General features: G+C 41.3%; 2 protein-coding genes across 3 annotated transcripts in view; one reads left to right on the forward strand and one right to left on the reverse strand.

Annotated features, from left to right (window-relative positions):
* Positions 1-3,018, reverse strand: part of oxsm (3-oxoacyl-ACP synthase, mitochondrial) — a 29,069-nt gene extending 26,051 nt beyond the window's left edge. Inside the window, exon 1 of the mRNA XM_060825393.1 lies at positions 3,002-3,018. The gene's annotated coding sequence lies outside the window, so the exon portion shown is untranslated. The remainder of the gene's footprint in view (positions 1-3,001) is intronic.
* Positions 3,019-3,137: 119 nt separating this feature from the next.
* The window catches only part of ngly1 (N-glycanase 1), a 37,098-nt gene continuing 22,944 nt past the window's right edge, over positions 3,138-17,291 (forward strand). The window contains exons 1-5 of one of the 2 annotated variants that reach the window (XM_060825395.1): positions 3,354-3,438; positions 6,980-7,030; positions 7,691-7,805; positions 9,585-9,809; positions 10,320-10,482. In XM_060825395.1, the coding sequence (XP_060681378.1) occupies positions 7,791-7,805; positions 9,585-9,809; positions 10,320-10,482 (403 nt within the window). In that variant the 5' untranslated portion in view covers positions 3,354-3,438; positions 6,980-7,030; positions 7,691-7,790. Of the gene's footprint in view, positions 3,439-6,979; positions 7,031-7,690; positions 7,806-9,584; positions 9,810-10,319; positions 10,483-17,291 lie in introns of both variants that reach the window. The other variant, XM_060825394.1, reaches the window with a different exon arrangement.

Genomic DNA, 17,291 nt, shown 5'->3' on the forward strand with positions numbered 1-17,291 from the left:
CAGGACATTGGTTAGGCCACTGTTGGAATATTGCATGCAATTCTGGTCTCCTTCCTATTGGAAAGATGTTGTGAAACTTGAAAGGGTTCAGAAAAGATTTACAAGGATGTTGTCAGGGTTGGAGGATTTGAGCTACAGGGTTGGAGGATTTGAGCTACAGGGAGAGGCTGAACAGGCTGGGGCTGTTTTCCCTGGAGCGTCGGAGGCTGAGGGTTGACCTTATAGAGGTTTACAAAATTATGAGGGGCATGGATAGGCTAAATAGACAAAGCTTTTTCCCTGGGGTCAGGGAGTCCAGAACTAGAGGGCATAGGTTTAGGGTGAGAGGGGAAAGACATAAAAGAGACCTAAGGGGCAACTTTTTCAAGCAGAGGGTGGTGCGTGCATGGAATGAGCTGCCAGAGGATGTGGTGGAGGCTGATACAATTGCAACATTTAAGAGGCATTTGGATGGGTATATGAATAGGAAGGGTTTGGAGGGATATGGGCTGGGTGCTGGCAGGTGGGACTAGATTGAGTTGGGATATCTGGTCGGCATGGACGGGTTGGACCGAAGGGTCTGTTTCCATGCTGTACATCTCTATGATGGAGAGGCCACAATGCCACTATTGTATGAAAGGTATAATTTAAATGACACATTTACAAAGATAATTCTCATTAATAAACAAGGATATAGGAATTTATAATGAGGAAAGTTTACACAAAGTTTTAACTAGATTGGTAATATAAATAAACAAAATACATTTTAATACAATATAGGTGTCGATATTATTCAGAATGGCTATTTAGGTTTGATCCTGATTCAGTTAAACAAAATGTAATGAATATTTAAATTTATTCATTAAAACTAATCTTTGCAACAAATTGCCCACTTATTAGCTACAGGCTGATATTAACAATGTGATTTGTTATTTCACCTTTTAATTGTGCTTCTTGAATGCAAAATTACAACTAAGGAATCATTATCTTATGTTGTGAATTTGTAACCAAGCTGTAAAGCATTCTTAAATTTGCTCCAATTAGTTTGACTACACAATAAGGTGGCCACTGCTGTAGACCAGAAATATTAGACACCAACTCCCAGTGTGCACTGACCTAGAGGGGGAGAAGACACCATGCATGAGATACCATCATGAGCCAGTTTCCTCAAATAGTTCAAATATCCCAGCCTTCACCTTTCCCATTTATTGTGCAGGAGCAGCGTCAGTTTGAATTCAGATCTGTATTTATAGACCCAGGATGATTTTCCCTGCAGTCATCATAATTTGAGAGACACTTTGCCTGAGATGGTTCAGTGTGATGCTTTATTTCCAGTTGCTTCCATGTGAGACTTTGTCCCCAATCAGAAATCAGCGCAGTGTGACGCTTTGCCTGCCCCCGCCAAGTCCAAGTGAGGGGCGGGTATATGTGAGAAAGTGACAGAAAGTGCGTGAGAACGAGAGAGAGAAAATACCGGAGGCTGGGAGCGAACCAGACACACACACAAGACAGAGGATACTCTTGCAGACACATACACCCAACCTCCGCCTCACTCCACAAACGTCTATTTACACAATAAACCAGGAGAGGATTACAAAGTTAAAAATCACACAACACCAGGTTATAGTCCATCAGGTTTATTTGGAAGCACTAGCTTTCAGAGCACTACTCCTTTATCAGGTGGCTGATAACCACCTGATGAAGCAGCAGGGCTCCAAAAGATAGTGCTTCCAAATAAATCTGTTGGATTATAACCTGGTTTTGTGTGATTTTTAACTTCATATACTCCAGTCCAACACCACATCTCCTAACCAGGAGAGAATGAAAGACAAACCACTTCCAACACTTTCCTATGAATTCCACCAAAGTTAATCTGGAGTGCATGCCACCCAAGACCAACTCAACATCAGAGAGGGCACAGGTTTAAGGTGAGAGAGGAAAGATTGAAAAGTAACCTAAGGGATAACATTTTCAAGCAAAGGGTGGTGCATGTATGGAATGAATTGTCAGATGAACTGGTGGAGACACAAAAACTGCAGATGATGGAATCCAAGGTAGAAAAGTAGGAGGCTGGAAGAACACAGTAAGCTAGGTAGTATCAGGAAGGAGAGAAGTCAATGTTTCAGGTATAATTGACTTCTCCACTTCCTGATGCGGCCCAGCTTGCTGTGTTCTTCCAACCTCCCGTTTGTCTACTGAGGAAGTGGTGGAGGCTGCTAAAATTACATTTAAAAGGCATCTAGAATATGGGTCTAATGTTTAATTTAGGATATCTGGTCAGCATGAATGAGTTGGATCAAATGGTCTGTTTCTATGCTGTACATCTCTATGACAAGTCCCAATGTCATCCCCTGTCTCCTTCCCTTCCTCATTGGTCAAGACTTGGAGCCATGACAATCTCTCTCTAGCTCTGCTTCTGAAGTGAAGTGAAAAGGCAAAAAAAAACCAGGCTTATTTATCTTCTTGGCAGTGTTTAAATGGTCATTTTATGAATTACACCCTTTTGAACAATCAATTTATTATTTTATAAATTAATTAATTTGTTGGGTAAATTGTTCCTTTTCTATACCCGAAACAGATCTCAGGTAGGTGTTGCTATGATCCTTGTTAAAAAGGAAAGAGAAGCTCACAAGCAGTCTGAGAATTTTTTGGAAGACCACCAATATATTGGAAATATTGGAAGATCCAATAGGACCCAGAAGTATTGGAAAAGCTCAGCAAGTCAGCATCTTTTCGCGTGGAGAGAAAAAAGCTGTCAGGTTAAGATGGTGGGTTTCAAATGTGGACTTATTTTTAACAACAGAAGGAACCTGGAGACAGCAGAAACACTTGGGCCCCCAATCTCCTCTGAGTTGGGTCAGCACTAACATTTTTAGTTACTAAAGTAAGAAAGGCTGGGAAGGAACCGTCCTTCCAAGGAAACATAAGCACCCTAAAAAAACAAAACACTGGAAACATTGAGAAGCAGGACTCATGAACAGAGAAGCCGAGGTAACATTGCAGCTCAGGGGAGCAGACTCACCCGCGGGCTCCCTGACGCGCAGGCGTGACTCACCTGCCGTTGCGCCCAGCCGCGTGGTGACGTTAGGGAGTGGGTGGGGCTGGAGGTCCTCTCCCCTCCTCCAACACCGAAGAGCGTCAACGCCGAGAGGGCAAGAGCGGCGCTCGGGGGGGGGGGGGCTGGGGAAAGGAGAACTGCGGCGTCATCGTTTTGGAGCGTCTTAATCGACGTGCGGGGTTTATTTATCGCTTTTTTTTAAAAAGAGGCGGCCTTTTACTTTTGAGCTTGTGGGTTGTCCGCTGTCTGAGCGCCCCCCCCCCCCCCTCCCTCAGCGCGGGCGCCATGGTGTCGGTGTCGGTGTCGGTGTCGGTGGCCGTGAGCGAGCTCAGCCAGAACCCCGAGCACATCTTCCTGGACGCTTCCGAGCTGCTGCTGAAATACGCCGATAACATCCTGAGGTGAGGGCGGGGAAAGCTAAAAGTCACGGCGGGGGTTCAGATCGCCCTGGGCGATGGGGAAGTTGGGTTCCAGGGTAAAGTAGATGATCTCTTTCCCCCCCCCCGGGTGGGTCAGTGCGCCCCCCCCCCCAGATTTGCTAAATTCTTCCTAGTTCGAAGGAAACGTTTCGGATGTTGTGTCCCGGGGGCTGAGTACGTGGGAGATTTCGGCTGTTGTTTTCGACACGGTTTCAGAGGCTTGTTCACTTCGGCGGCGGTGATCAGAACTCGGAAAGCCCCCCTCCACCACCACCACCACCACAACACCGAGGCGGGGGGAGAGGGACACTCCAGAGAGGGTTTCAAGGAATGTCTTCCTCAGGAATCAGCCCAAATTCCTCCTGCCCAGGACTGTGACCCCCCCCCGATATTTTCCTTCGCATTCCTGCGTATCGGCGAGACCCACAGTGTGGGAATCGTCCTTTTGAAGCTCTCCCAAGATTGTGACATTCTTCCTAAGGTGTATTTCCCGGAATAGTTTGAGGTGCTGCAGCTGAAGTCTAATTGTAGACCTGTAAAGGTTGAGAGTAACTTCCCTCAGTTTCGTATTCGTTTTCACTAAAACAAGCATCCATGCTTTAATTTACCGAATTGACCTTTCCTGCCACTGAGAACCTGCAGATCCTAATTTCTGCATCCTTTAGAATCGTATCATTTATATCATGCTGCCTGTCCAGGTCATTTCTGCCAAAGTGCATCCTACTGGTTTTAAGTTGGGTGAGATCATTTCATCAGTCAATGTCCTGATAAAATCTGGCTCTACTGTTTACTGTGTATTGCACTGAAACATATATAGCAATTGCAAACATCAAAATTGTTATTTATGCAAATCACAAAAGTAGCAGTCCTAATACCGACCCTAATGTGGACAGGTGAGCAGTTGGCCGCCCTCCTGCATGGTTTCTTCAATCAGAAAAGTAACTCCGTCTTTGCCTGCTATCTCTTAACCAATTTCATATCCAAGTTATCATTGTCCCGTTTGGGAGTTTTGAGAAGATTTGTAGCTCTGTTTGAAATTCTGGATGTAGGTTTGCTCACTGAGCTGGAAGGTTCATTTCCAGACGTTTTGTCACCATACTGGGTAACACCATCAGTGGGCCTCTGTTGTTAATTCCTGCTTTCTATTTAGATGTTTGGGTTTCTTTGGGTTGGTGATGTCACTTTTTGTGGTGACTTCATTTTCTGTGGTGAGGTCATTTCCTGTTCTTTTTCTCAGGGGGTGGTAGATGGGGTCTAACTCTTATGTGTTTGTTGGTAGAGTTCCGGTTGGAATGGCATGCTTCAAGGAATTCTCGTGCGTCTCTCTGTTTGGCTTGTCCTAGGATGGATGTGTTGTCCCAATCTGTATGTAAGGATTCTAGTGAGAGAGGGTCATGTCGTTTTGTGGCTAGTTGATATTCATACAAAATACCATGCAAAGACTGTAACAAACGCTACATTGTACAAAGTGTTTGTTACAAACAAGCAGAAAACTAACCACCAGGGTACATGAACATCAACTAGCCACTCATTCACTAGTTTCCTTACATACGGATGAGGAAGGACACCACTTCGACTTGGACAGCACATGCATCCTAGAACGAGTCAAAGACATGCACGAGAATTCCTAGAAGCATGGCATTCCAACTGGAACTCTATCAACAAAAACATCAAGTTAGACCTCATCTACCACCCCCTGAGAAAAAGAACAGGAAATGGTGTCACCACAGGAAATGACATCGTCCCAAAGAAACTCAAACATATAAATAGAAAGAAGGAATTATCAACAGCGCTTCGCCTGGACGTCAACTGAAGGTGTTACCTAGTAGGGAGGCAAAACATCTGGAAATGAACCTTCCAGCTCAATGAGCAAACCTATATTCATTGTCCCTTTATTCCGTGTAGTTATATTTTCCAAGCAGGTCTATTAGATAATTCTTTATCAAATGCCTTTTTGAAAGTTCATATGTCACATCAGCTTCAACAGCCCTTTGTTAGTTTGTCAAGTAACTCAGTCCAGTTTAGTTAGCTTTGATTTTGCCTTGAGAATTATCTCAATTAGCTTTCCTACCACTGATGCAGTAACCAGGTTTCTCCTCAAATGTTGTTGAACCAAGAGGTGACAGTCATAACATTTAAACCTTCTGCCAGTACTTTCATATCCAAAGAGGAATTGATTGTGATCAGAGCTTTTGTTGTCTCCGTAACTTTGCTAACTTATTTAGCTTTATTTTCTTAAATTCAGCATCTCGACTGCCCCCTCACTCCCAAGTTTAATGTTATCCCTTTCTTTTGAGAGTGCCTCATTTCAACTTTATCCCTCCTTAACCAAATTCATAATTTCTTCAACTGACTTTTTAAAAAAATGTTGTGCACTTTTACCATTTGGAAATTTGAATTCCTAAAGTAAAGGCAAATGGATTTGGGTTTCAGTTCTGTTTTTGTTTTGAGAAGTCAAAGTCATTTGCAAAAGTGATCTAAGTAGAATTTTTAAGGAAGTATGTGACTGAGTAAGTGCCAAGCCCGATACCGGTGATGTTACTTTTTGAGGTGTCTACATTGATGAGTTTATGGCATGCAGAAAAGCAAATGATCTGGAAGAACTAGTGCTTGGGTTTGAGTTGAGTTCAGATGTATCAGGTTTCAGTTTCATCACAGCAGAATGATTGACTTTTATTTTGTGAAGTTTCCTAGCTGTCGGAGTTTTAGTATTACCATTGAAGCTGGAGGGAAGCCCCTAGGCCATCAGAACTGGAGGGAGTGAGTTAGCTAAGAAATTAGTTAGGCTAGGGGTTATATTAAACAGTGAATATCTATAAATAATAGCTGGGAAACTTTGAAGTGTTGTTTTGCTGTTTATGTTAACTTTTAAAATAAATTGTTATATGGGTATTTTGTTTTAGATTAGATTAGATTACTTACAGTATGGAAACAGGCCCTTCGGCCCAACAAGTCCACACCGACCCGCCGAAGCGCAACCCACCCATACCCCTACATTTATCCCTTACCTAACACTACGGGCAATTTAGCATGGACAATTCACCTGACCCGCACATCTTTGGATTGTGGGAGGAAACCGGAGCACCCGGAGGAAACCCACGCAGACACGGGGAGAATGTGCAAACTCCACACAGTCAGTCGCCTGAGGCGGGAATTGAACCCAGGTCTCTGGCGCTGTGAGGCAGCAGTGCTAACCACTGTGCCACCGTGCCGCCCAAACTTTTAATAAGTTTGAGTTCTTTTATTAAAAGAACCTTGACGGCTTTGAGTGAATATGTTCAAGTGACTGCGCCATGGTAAGCTACTGCAAAAATAAACCTTTTGATCATAGGATCATAGTAGTATGTTGATACAATTTTTAAAAATTTAATTTAATTGCTAACCTTTTTATCTATTTGGCCTTTTTTAGATTTTTTTTATTTTTCCCTTCTACTGCCCATATTCATCTAATTTTAATTTTATTTCCTGGCTGGCATTTGTCATAAACCTTTCCCTTTTAACCACTTTTTCTTTTATCATCCAGACAGCAATAACTTTGGATGCTCCATCTTTCACCTTTATAGGAAGCTGCTTGGTTAGTACCTAACATATCTCTGCCTTGAAGGCTCATTACAGTTTTTCTGGCCAATTTGAGAGAGCAAGTGAAAACAAATTGCTAAAAGTCTTCCTTCCCATTAGATATTTTGTCTTTATGAATTATTTAATGCATTGTGCATTTCAAGACGTTTTTTCAAACAGCATATTATCTAGTTTACAGTAAGCCACACCACAAAAGAGCCAGTTTGTTGCATCCACCAGATTCCAAATGATGTACTTTCATAAAACATCAAGGAATCACAATTGGCACAAGACTTGAAAACAAAATGGAAGACAATGCAGAAATTGGTTCCTACTGCCCCCTTCTACAGGGAGGGTGTGGGGGAGATACTCTTGCCAAAAGAAGGCAGACTACTATCAGCCTAGAGAAATTGTCAAAATAAACGCTAACCATTTCTGAGCTTAGACATTGGTAATATTCCCACAGGGAATACTGGATCTGAGCAGTAGCCCTTAAAAGGGAAGCTGGTTATTGGATAAATATGACACTCTGGCACCAAATGCCATGAAACATTCTCCACAAAAGTAGAATAAGTGATATTTGAAAACTTTGAAAAGTAATTCATTATTCAAATTAGGAATGTACATATTCAATACTTCCTGTAGCTTGTCACATGAAACTCTCTCTCTTTAACAGGAACCCGAATGAAGACAAGTACAAATCAATTAAGATTGGGAATCAAACCTTTTCAAACAGACTGCTTCCTGTTAAGGGAGCTGTTGAGTGTCTCTTTGAAATGGGATTTCAAGAGGTGCGGTAATACTTTTTAATTAAAGCTAATAATTTCTTAAATAAAATAAGTATTATTAAGGATGCAGTACACTAAGCTAGCAGGAGTAGGTCAAGATGATGTAACCGAGATGTGGAATATTTTAAAATTTTCTTCAGGATCTGGGCTACAAGCCATTATAGTTGCTGCCAGTATGTGGGCTCGAGGCAGCTAAAAATTCTGGCTGTAATGGTCTTTTGGTTACCTCCATCACCACCAGCTGATTCAGTTTTACTAGGACAGGATCTTTCTGCATCCAAAGTCTGATATTGTCAGCTGTGACTGGAAAGGTGTCCAGAAAATGTAAAAGCCCCAGCAGGAGCTACAAAAAAAAGAACTGGGCCAGTGTCCCCTAACTTGGGAGGGATGTAGTGATTGTAACGAAGTCAACCAGGTGGACCTCCTAGAATAAGCTTCCCGATTGGACCAGATTAACAGCTGCAGTCGGGAATCCCTAACTGACAGATAAAGAGGATTATCAGACATTCTGTCGCCGAAGGAGTTAGCTCAATGTCAAGGACTTTCCTCATGTTAATAAAGGGTGACTTGGTGGCAGCATACCAGCTGCCGTGGAGTTATTTCAGATTGCACCTGTGATTTCAATTTTTCATTCTCTATAACAAGGACATTAGTTAGACCAATTTTGGAATACTGCATCCAATTCTGGTGTCCTTGATATAGGAAAGATGTTGTGAAACTTAAAAGGGTTCAGAAAAGATATACAGGGATGTTGCTGGGTTTGAGCTACAAGGAAAGGTTGGATAGGCTACAGCAATTCTCTCTGGAGTGCCTGAGGCTGAGTGGTGATCTTATAGAGGTTTATAAAATGAGGGGCACGGATAGGGTGATTATCCAAGGTCTTTTTCCCAGAGTAGGGGAATCTAAAACTAGAGGGCATAGGTTTAAGGTGAGGGGAATGATTTAAAAGGGACCTGTGGGGCAACTTTTTAAGAGGGTGGTTCATGCAGGATGAGCTGTCAGAGGAAGTGGTGGAGGCTGGTACAATTACGATATAGTTGTAATACAACACAATACAAAGTATCTGGATAGATACATGAGTAGGAAGGTTTAAGAGGTCAAATGTTGGCAAATAAGGCTAGATTAATTTAGGATATCTGGTTGGTTTTGATGAGTTCAATCGAAGGGTTGGTTTCTGTGCTGTACAGCTCTGACTTTATTTGCATTTTGGTCTAGGCCTACTCTCACATTAACAAATGGTAACGAAGGACAGAGTACAGCATGTCTGAGGCTTCTTCACATGAACTTTCTGCATCAGTCTTTGTACTGTTCTGAACAAAGCATTTGAAACTTGAATTTGAAAGTGACTTAAATTGGACTAGTCATGGTATAGTCACAGTAGCAAGTGAACTGATAGGAATAGACTACAAAACTCGAACAGAAAACAAGAACATAAATACGTTATGCATTGCGCTTTTGAGTATAATGTTCTTTTATTCAGAATAAATATATTAATGTGATAGAAGATTTTTGTAAGGAATGAGAATGACTTTGAAATTGCAAGCTTTTAAAATCCGTAATTAGTTACTGTATAATACATTGACTGATATTTGTTTTTGTTAGGGATAATCTTCAAGGGGAAGCGGCGAACTGTTTTTTATGTACTTGTGTATTCTTAATTGGTTTGAATAAATATCCAAATTGTGTAAATTAGTATATGACAGTATTTGTCATTTAACAAAAAAATGAATTCCTATGAAACATGCTATAAATTAAATTTATTTATGATCTTTCAATCTACAGGAGGAAACCCATCTTGTCTTTCCTAAAAATGGTTCAGTGGAAAAGCTGCAAAAAGTAAGAGACTTAATTGCTGCTGAAAGAAATCGTAGGACAACTGTCGATAAATCTATATCGCAACCACTTTCTGCAGCTGCCCAAGCCCAGCCAAGAGATCCTGGAGCCTCCTTCCGTGCTATGCCATTTTTTAATGAAATTCCTTCTCAGCTACTGAGGCCAGTGACTGTGGTAAGATTTTTAAACAAAATTATAAAACATGGCTAGAATAGTTTAGAACAAACTAATGGAATAACTTAAAATCACTAGTTGAGGAGTCATTTAGCAACACTGAATGCTTTGTAAATCATCTGTAAAGTAAAATCTATGAAATTGCTCTGCTAAGTCTGTTTCTCACTTTCATTATGTATTCTCTTAGTGACTATTGATCTAGACCTCTTAAGTCAATGCACCCCATTGCTGTGGTGACTGATATCTCTTGAAAGATGGTTGTCAAAAGTTATAGAGAGAGAAAGGGATGGAAGAATAGTATATTATACTCAGCAGTAGAGGATGCCATTTGTGACATCAGTGATATCTCAATGATTATGGCAAGTCTGAAAAGATGGGTGTTTGACAAAACTCAAAATAAAAAAAGTGAAAAATGTGTACGAAGTAATTTAAAATTAGTTAATTTGCATGTTTGATAGCATTTTGAATACAAGATGAATTTTTAAAAAAATGTTACTTGTATTCCTAAAGCCATCATCAAGGAGTTTCTTGGCAACGTTACAAACACATTTTCAGGACGTCTTAATGTATGAGGATACTACATTGCAAAGAAAAGCTCTGGCTTGTATTCCTTCTCAGGAACTAAGGAAAAGAGCTAATGAAAAGCTGTTGCATGCCATTAAATTGGATTCAGGTATGTTCTGTTTTAAAATAAAGTCCAAATTTATCCTTTTTTTTCTTGTGGTTGAGTGAAAGAATGACTCCTGTACCGTGCCACACTCGTTGAGCTAGAAGGAAGTGTTTGGGAGCCTACTTCTGCAAATCCAATCTCTATATTGGAAAAGATATGTGAAAATGACTATTACAATTCCAGAAGAGTCTTTATAACTTTTTAAAATAGGAGTTTGGAACTCTGAGTTAATAGGTCAAAGCATGACAAGATTTCATATTTTAAAACTTTGACTGTAACAATTGATTGAAAAATGGCAGTCTCAAATAAACACTGTTTAATCTTAATTGCAAAGTGCTTACTGATGCATATTTTGTAGAATTATTTTCTGCAAAGAATGGAGACTGGGTCAGTAAATATTTTCGTGCTTGTTGGGTAGGGGTTTATGGAGACAGAAAAGTGGAATTTGAGGCCAGAATTGGATCAACTATGATATTAGAGTGGTGGAGCAAGCTTGAGGGCTGAATTACCTATTACATACCATTCTTCTGTCTTGATGAAAAGTCTAAAACTCTACACTTTGGGAGTTTTCACAATCAAATGTTACTGTTACAGTATGCAGTGTTTTAACAGTCCAGCATGCGTCATCTGTGTGACCATTTTACTGCTTGTCCTAAGTGTGTCAATCACCAAGTTATGTCTGTTTTTACTTTTGGGCCACATGTAAATGATTCAATCCATTCTGAGGTCATTACTATAAAATAATAACTTTTCTGTATTGTGAAAGAAACACAGAAAATAGGGCTAACTCTACCGATCAACATGATGACCCTGTATCTCACTGTCATATTGTCACTCTCTACTCTCACCCCTTGAGATTTCTAGCTTCCAAAATCAACATACTTAAATGAATTCAGTGACTTGGTTACCACATACTTCTGTAGTAGAAAATTTCATGAGCTCACGACAGTGAGTGTAGCAATTTCTCCTCATCTTCATTCAAAGTGATCTACTGTATACACGGAGACTGTGACTCCTTGTTCTGCCTTCACTAACCTGGGGTAACATCATCCCTGCATCCAAACTGTTCAGCCCTGTTAGAATTTTAATTTAAAATTCTGGTAAATACTGTCACCTACCACCCCACCAACCTGCGCATACAACGTATTATCCGCCGCCATTTCCGCCACCTCCAAACGGACCCCACCACCAAGGATATATTTCCCTCCCCTCCCCTATCAGCGTTCCGCAAGGACCACTCCCTTCGTGACTCCCTTGTCAGATCCACACCCCCCACCAACCCAACCTCCACCCCCGGCACCTTCCCCTGCGACCGCAGGAAATGTAAAACTTGCGCCCACACCTCCACACTCACTTCCCTCCAGGGCCCCAAGGGATCCTTCCATATCCGCCACAAGTTCACCTGTACCTCCACACACATCATCTATTGCATCCGCTGCACCCGATGTGGCCTCCTCTATATTGGTGAGACAGGCCGCTTACTTGCGGAACGCTTCAGAGAACACCTCTGGGCCGCCCGAACCAACCAACCCAATCACCCCGTGGCTCAACACTTTAACTCCCCCTCCCACTCCACCGAGGACATGCAGGTCCTTGGACTCCTCCACCGGCAGAACACAACTACACGACGGCTGGAGGAGGAGCGCCTCATCTTCCGCCTGGGAACCCTCCAACCACAAGGTATGAATTCAGATTTCTCCAGCTTCCTCATTTCCCCTCCCCCCCACCTTGTCTCAGTCGGTTCCCTCAACTCAGCACCGCCCTCCTAACCTGCAATCCTCTTCCTGACCTCTCCGCCCCCACCCCACTCCGGCCTATCACCCTCACCTTGACCTCCTTCCACCTATCCCACCTCCATCGCCCCTCCCCCTAGTCCCTCCTCCCTACCTTTTATCTCAGCCTGCTTGGCTCTCTCTCTCTTATTCCTGATGAAGGGCTTATGCTCGAAATGTCGAATTCTCTATTCCTGAGATGCTGCCTAACCTGCTGTGCTTTGACCAGCAACACATTTGCAGCTGTGATCTCCAGCATCTGCAGACCTCATTTTTTACTTAAATACTGTCCCTGTCAATCCAATCTCTACATATGATAAAATACCTTCCCAGTTATCAGTCTGGTGAATCTTCACTGCTCTTCCGCTATGGCAAGTATATATTTTAATAGATGAGGAGACCAAAACTCCACATAGACAAATGTTGTCTCACCAAAACCCTGTACAGTGGTAGTAAGTTGTCATTGCTCCTGTACTTAAACCCTCTTGGAATAGAGGCATGTGCTTTCCTAGCTGTTCGCTGTACCTTTTTTAAGCTTGCTTTCAGTGACTTTTATACAGGACATTCAGGCGGCTTTAGACATTTTACCTGTGCCAATCTGTCACAATTTAAATAATATTCTGCAATTGTTTTTCCTACTATTTATCCACATTGTACTGCCTCTATCTTCTAAGGGACTAAAGGTAGATAAATCTAGTGGCACTGATGATTTGCATCCTAGGATGTAGAAGTGGTAGTTATGGTGTTGAGGATGCATTGGTGTTGAAAAATCATTGGATTCTGGGGAACTACCAGAGGATCGGAAAACAGCCAATGTGCCTCCGATATTCAAAAGGGAGGGAGGCAGGCAAAAAGCAGGCATTTATTTGCTGCTTATTGGAAAGTATTGGGTTCAACTATTAAGGGAGTAATACAGCACTTGGAAAATCATAACACAAGCAGAGCAAGCATGGCTTCATGAAAGGGAAATAGTGTATATTTAATTTATTAGCCTTTAGTTTTTGAGTCTCTCGACCAGGATGGATAGAGGAGAACTAGTAGACGTGTTGTATTTTTAATTCCAAAAGCCGTTCAACAAGATACTTCACAAAAAGATAAGTTGTAAGAGCCTATGGTGTTAGAGATAGCATTTTGGTTAATGGGCAGGAAACAGCAAATGGAAATAAGAGGTTCTTTTCCAGGTTGGTGACCTATACCAATGGGACTGCACAGGCATCTGTGCTGGGAATGCATCTGTTTACAATATTAATGACTTGGAGGAAGGAAGTGAATGTACTCTAGCCAAATTTGCTGACAACACCAAAAAACCGATAGAAAGACATATTACAAGAGGGATACTAGCAGTTGATAAGTTATGTGGGCAAAAACTTGGTAAATGGTGCATAATGTAGGAAAATGTGAAATTGTTCATTTTGGAAGCGAGAACAAAAGAACAGTGCCATTTAAATGGAGAAAATCTGCAAAAAGGTGAAAAACAAAGGGACTTGGGAATACTTCTGCTGAAAGCAGAGAAAGCTAACGGAATGCTGGTCCTTATTTCTGGGGAAGTTGGAATATAAGTAGAGAGATTTTACTGGAACTATACAAAGTGTGAGACCAAATGTGGAGTTCTGAGCAGTTTTGGTTCCCTTTTTTTTAGATTAGACTTACAGTGTGGAAACAGGCCCTTCGGCCCAACAAGTCCACACCGACCCGCCGAATTTGTTTTAAGGAAAGACATTATTTCATTGGAGGCAATCTGTCGATGAAATTACTAGAATGATCCTTTTGAATGGAGGGATTGTCTGAGTAAAGGCTACACAGATTGGGACTGTACCCACTGGAATTTTGAAGAATGAGAGGTGATCTCATTGAAGCATATAGCATTGAACCTTAAGGGGCTTGAAATGGTTAATGCTGTGAGAATGTTTCCTGTCATGGAGTGTCTAGGATCAAAGGGCTGTCAATGTAAGACTGAGATGAGGAGGAATTTCTTCTCCGAATGAGTAGCTTTGGAATTCTTTGCCACAAAAAAGCCAGGGAACTACAGACGGGTGAGCCTTGAGTCAATGGTGGGTAAACTGTTAGAGGGGTTCTGAGGGGTAGGATTTGTGTGCATTTGGAAAGGTAAGGATAGATTAGGGATGTCAGCATGGCTTTGTGTGTGTGAAATCATGTCTCAGTTTTTTTTTGAAGAGGTGACAAAGAAAATTGAAGGCAGGCCAGGCGATCTTGTCTCTATGGACTGCATCAAAGCATGTAGATCACATGGGATTCTTGGAGATAATCAATTGTGTACAAAACTAGCATGAGAGTAGAGGTTTGTTTTTCGGATTGGAGGACTATGACCAGCAATGTGCCACAACGATTGGTGCTGCATCCACTGCTTTTCATCATTTATATAAATGATTTAGATGTAAATATGGGAGGTGTGGTTAGTAAATTTGCAGGTAACACCAAAATAGATGGTGATGTGGACAGTGAAGAAGATTCTCAGATTACAATGGGACCTTGATCAGAGAAGCTAATAGGCCAGAGTGGCAGATTTAGTTTAACTTGGATAAATGTGAGCTGTTACATTTTGGAATGGCAAACAGGGCTCTGGATAGCGTTGCTGAACAAAGAGACCTAGAGGTGCAGGTGTATAGTTTCTTGAACATGGAGTCACAGATAGATTGGATGGGGAAGAAAGCAATTGGCACACTTGCCTTCTTTGGTCAGAACACTTTGATATATGTGTTGGGATGTCATTTTGCAGTTGTACAGGAAATTGGTGAGGCCACTTTGGGAATATTGCTTTCAATTCTGACCGCCCTTCTACAGGAAGGATGTTGTTAAACATGGAAGGGTGTAGAAAGGATTTATCAAGATATTGCTGGGACTGGAGGGTTTGGGTTATAGGTAGAGGCTGAGTAGGGTGGGTTGTTTTTTCCCCTTGAGTGTCGGAGGCTGAGGGGTGACCTTTATAGAGGTTTTTCAAATCATGAAGAACATTGGTAGGAATAGACGAGGTTTTTTTTTCTTGGGTGGGGGAGTCCAAAACTAGAGGACATAAGTCCTTTTTAAAATCTTTTCCGTTTTCACCTTAAACCTAAGGGGTAATGCAGAGAGTGGTGCATGTATGGAACGAGCTGCCAGAGGAAGTGGCGGAGGCTGGTACAATTACAATATTTAAAAGGCATCTTGAGGAGTAGATGAATAGGAGAGGTTAAGAGGGATATGGGTCAAATGCTGGCAAATCAGACTAGGTCAGATTGAGATGTCTGGGCAACACTGACAAGTTGGACCACAGGGTCTATTTCTGTGCTGTATAACTCTAAAACTTCTTGGGGCCAGAGTCCTTCTGTATATTTAACACTATGATAGATTCTTGTTCAATAAGGGGACCAAGGGTAATAGGAAAAATGTAGGAAAGTGACAATGAGGAAAGTCAGATCAGCCATGCTCCTATTGAATGGCAAAGTGAACTTGAACAGATGAGTAGCCGCCTCCTTTTCCTATTTCTTATGGTCTCCCCTTGCATCGATTTCTAGTTACATCCTTAAGCAACTCTTGTCAAACCTGATTTCCATTCTATAAACCCTGTTGACTTTGTGTAATCCTGTCGATATTTTCTAAGTATCACTGTTATAATACTCCAGCATTTTCCCTTCCACTGAGGTTAGGCTAACCTACCTACAATTCCTGGTTTTCTTCCTTTTTTTTTGTTAAATGTCAAGTTATATTTGCCACCCTCCAACCTGCTGGGACTTCCAAAATCTCCAGAAGTTTGGAAGTTGACAAAGTACACATCCACTGTTTCCATGGCTGCCACCGTTTAACATCCCTGGGATATTCAGTCACTTGGGATGTCAGTTTTCTATCCCAAGGTTTCCAAATGGGCAAGTGAATTTAAGGTATTTGATTGTACAATGTCTGTCTTGTTTCTCTGTTAAATGTTTTGTAAAATTGGTTGTATTTAAGAGAAGTCGCTTTCCCATTCCTGAATGTGTATTTAATTCATTAGTGTATGAGTTTACGAACCAAAATGATGGAATGTTCTCATTTATTAGCTCTGGAATGCATATTTTATAATATATTCAAGACCAATCTGTTATTTTGGTGTTAAACTCCTTTATCTGAATTGAGATTTATAATCCAACACAGGTGGGGGTCATCTGGCCCAATTTATCTGTGTCAACTCTTTGAAATAGCTATCCAATTAGTACACTCTCCTCGTAGCTCTGTAAATTTATACTTTACATTTTGAAGGTTATAAGTAAATTTGATTCCATATGATAGGGTATCCCAAATTTGTTTTTTTTTAAGAAAGTTTCTAATACTTGTACCAATTATTTTAAATCTGTTTAATTAAATATTTTAATCTATCTATCACTGGATACAGTCTCTCTTTGTTTACACTATCAGAACTCTTTATTTAATTTATTTATTTAATAATCTCTTCAACATAACATTTCTGCTCTATTTAGAGCAAACTTACCTGCTTTACTCTGTCCACTTAACCAAAGTCCTTTATCCCCTGTAGCATTTTCGGAAATCTCCTCTGCACCCCCATCTAAGGTGTCAATAACAAGAATTAGATTAAATCAAAACATCTGAATTAGGAGCAGGAGCAGTATCCTCCCTTTTTTGTGTTTGAGGCCTGTGTATGGCAGAAACATTTGGAACCAGAAGTCAGTGCTGTGCTTGGTGTGCTGATGGTACAACCTTGGGAGTGCTTGCATGTCTTTGACTCCAGTGTTAACCAGGAATTTGGCTACCTGTGCTTTTAAAAGTATTCAATGACCCTACCTCAGCTCTCCAGGGAAGCAAGTTCCAAAACGCCCAACCCTCAGAGGGTTCCTCCTGATCTCCATCTTTAATGGGAGACTTAATAGAATGAAATTTACCTTCCTTTTTCTCCCACAAGGGGTCACATCCTTTCAATATCAACCCCCTCGAGACCTCTTGGGTTTTATGTGCTTAAATATGATCACCTCTTATTCTTTGAAATTCCAAAGGATGCAGCCTGCAACTATCCAACCTCTTCTTGTACAATAAAACACCCGACCCTCCATTCTG

Source organism: Hemiscyllium ocellatum, chromosome 5, assembly GCF_020745735.1.
Source record: "Hemiscyllium ocellatum isolate sHemOce1 chromosome 5, sHemOce1.pat.X.cur, whole genome shotgun sequence".
Taxonomy (NCBI): Eukaryota; Metazoa; Chordata; class Chondrichthyes; order Orectolobiformes; family Hemiscylliidae; genus Hemiscyllium; species Hemiscyllium ocellatum.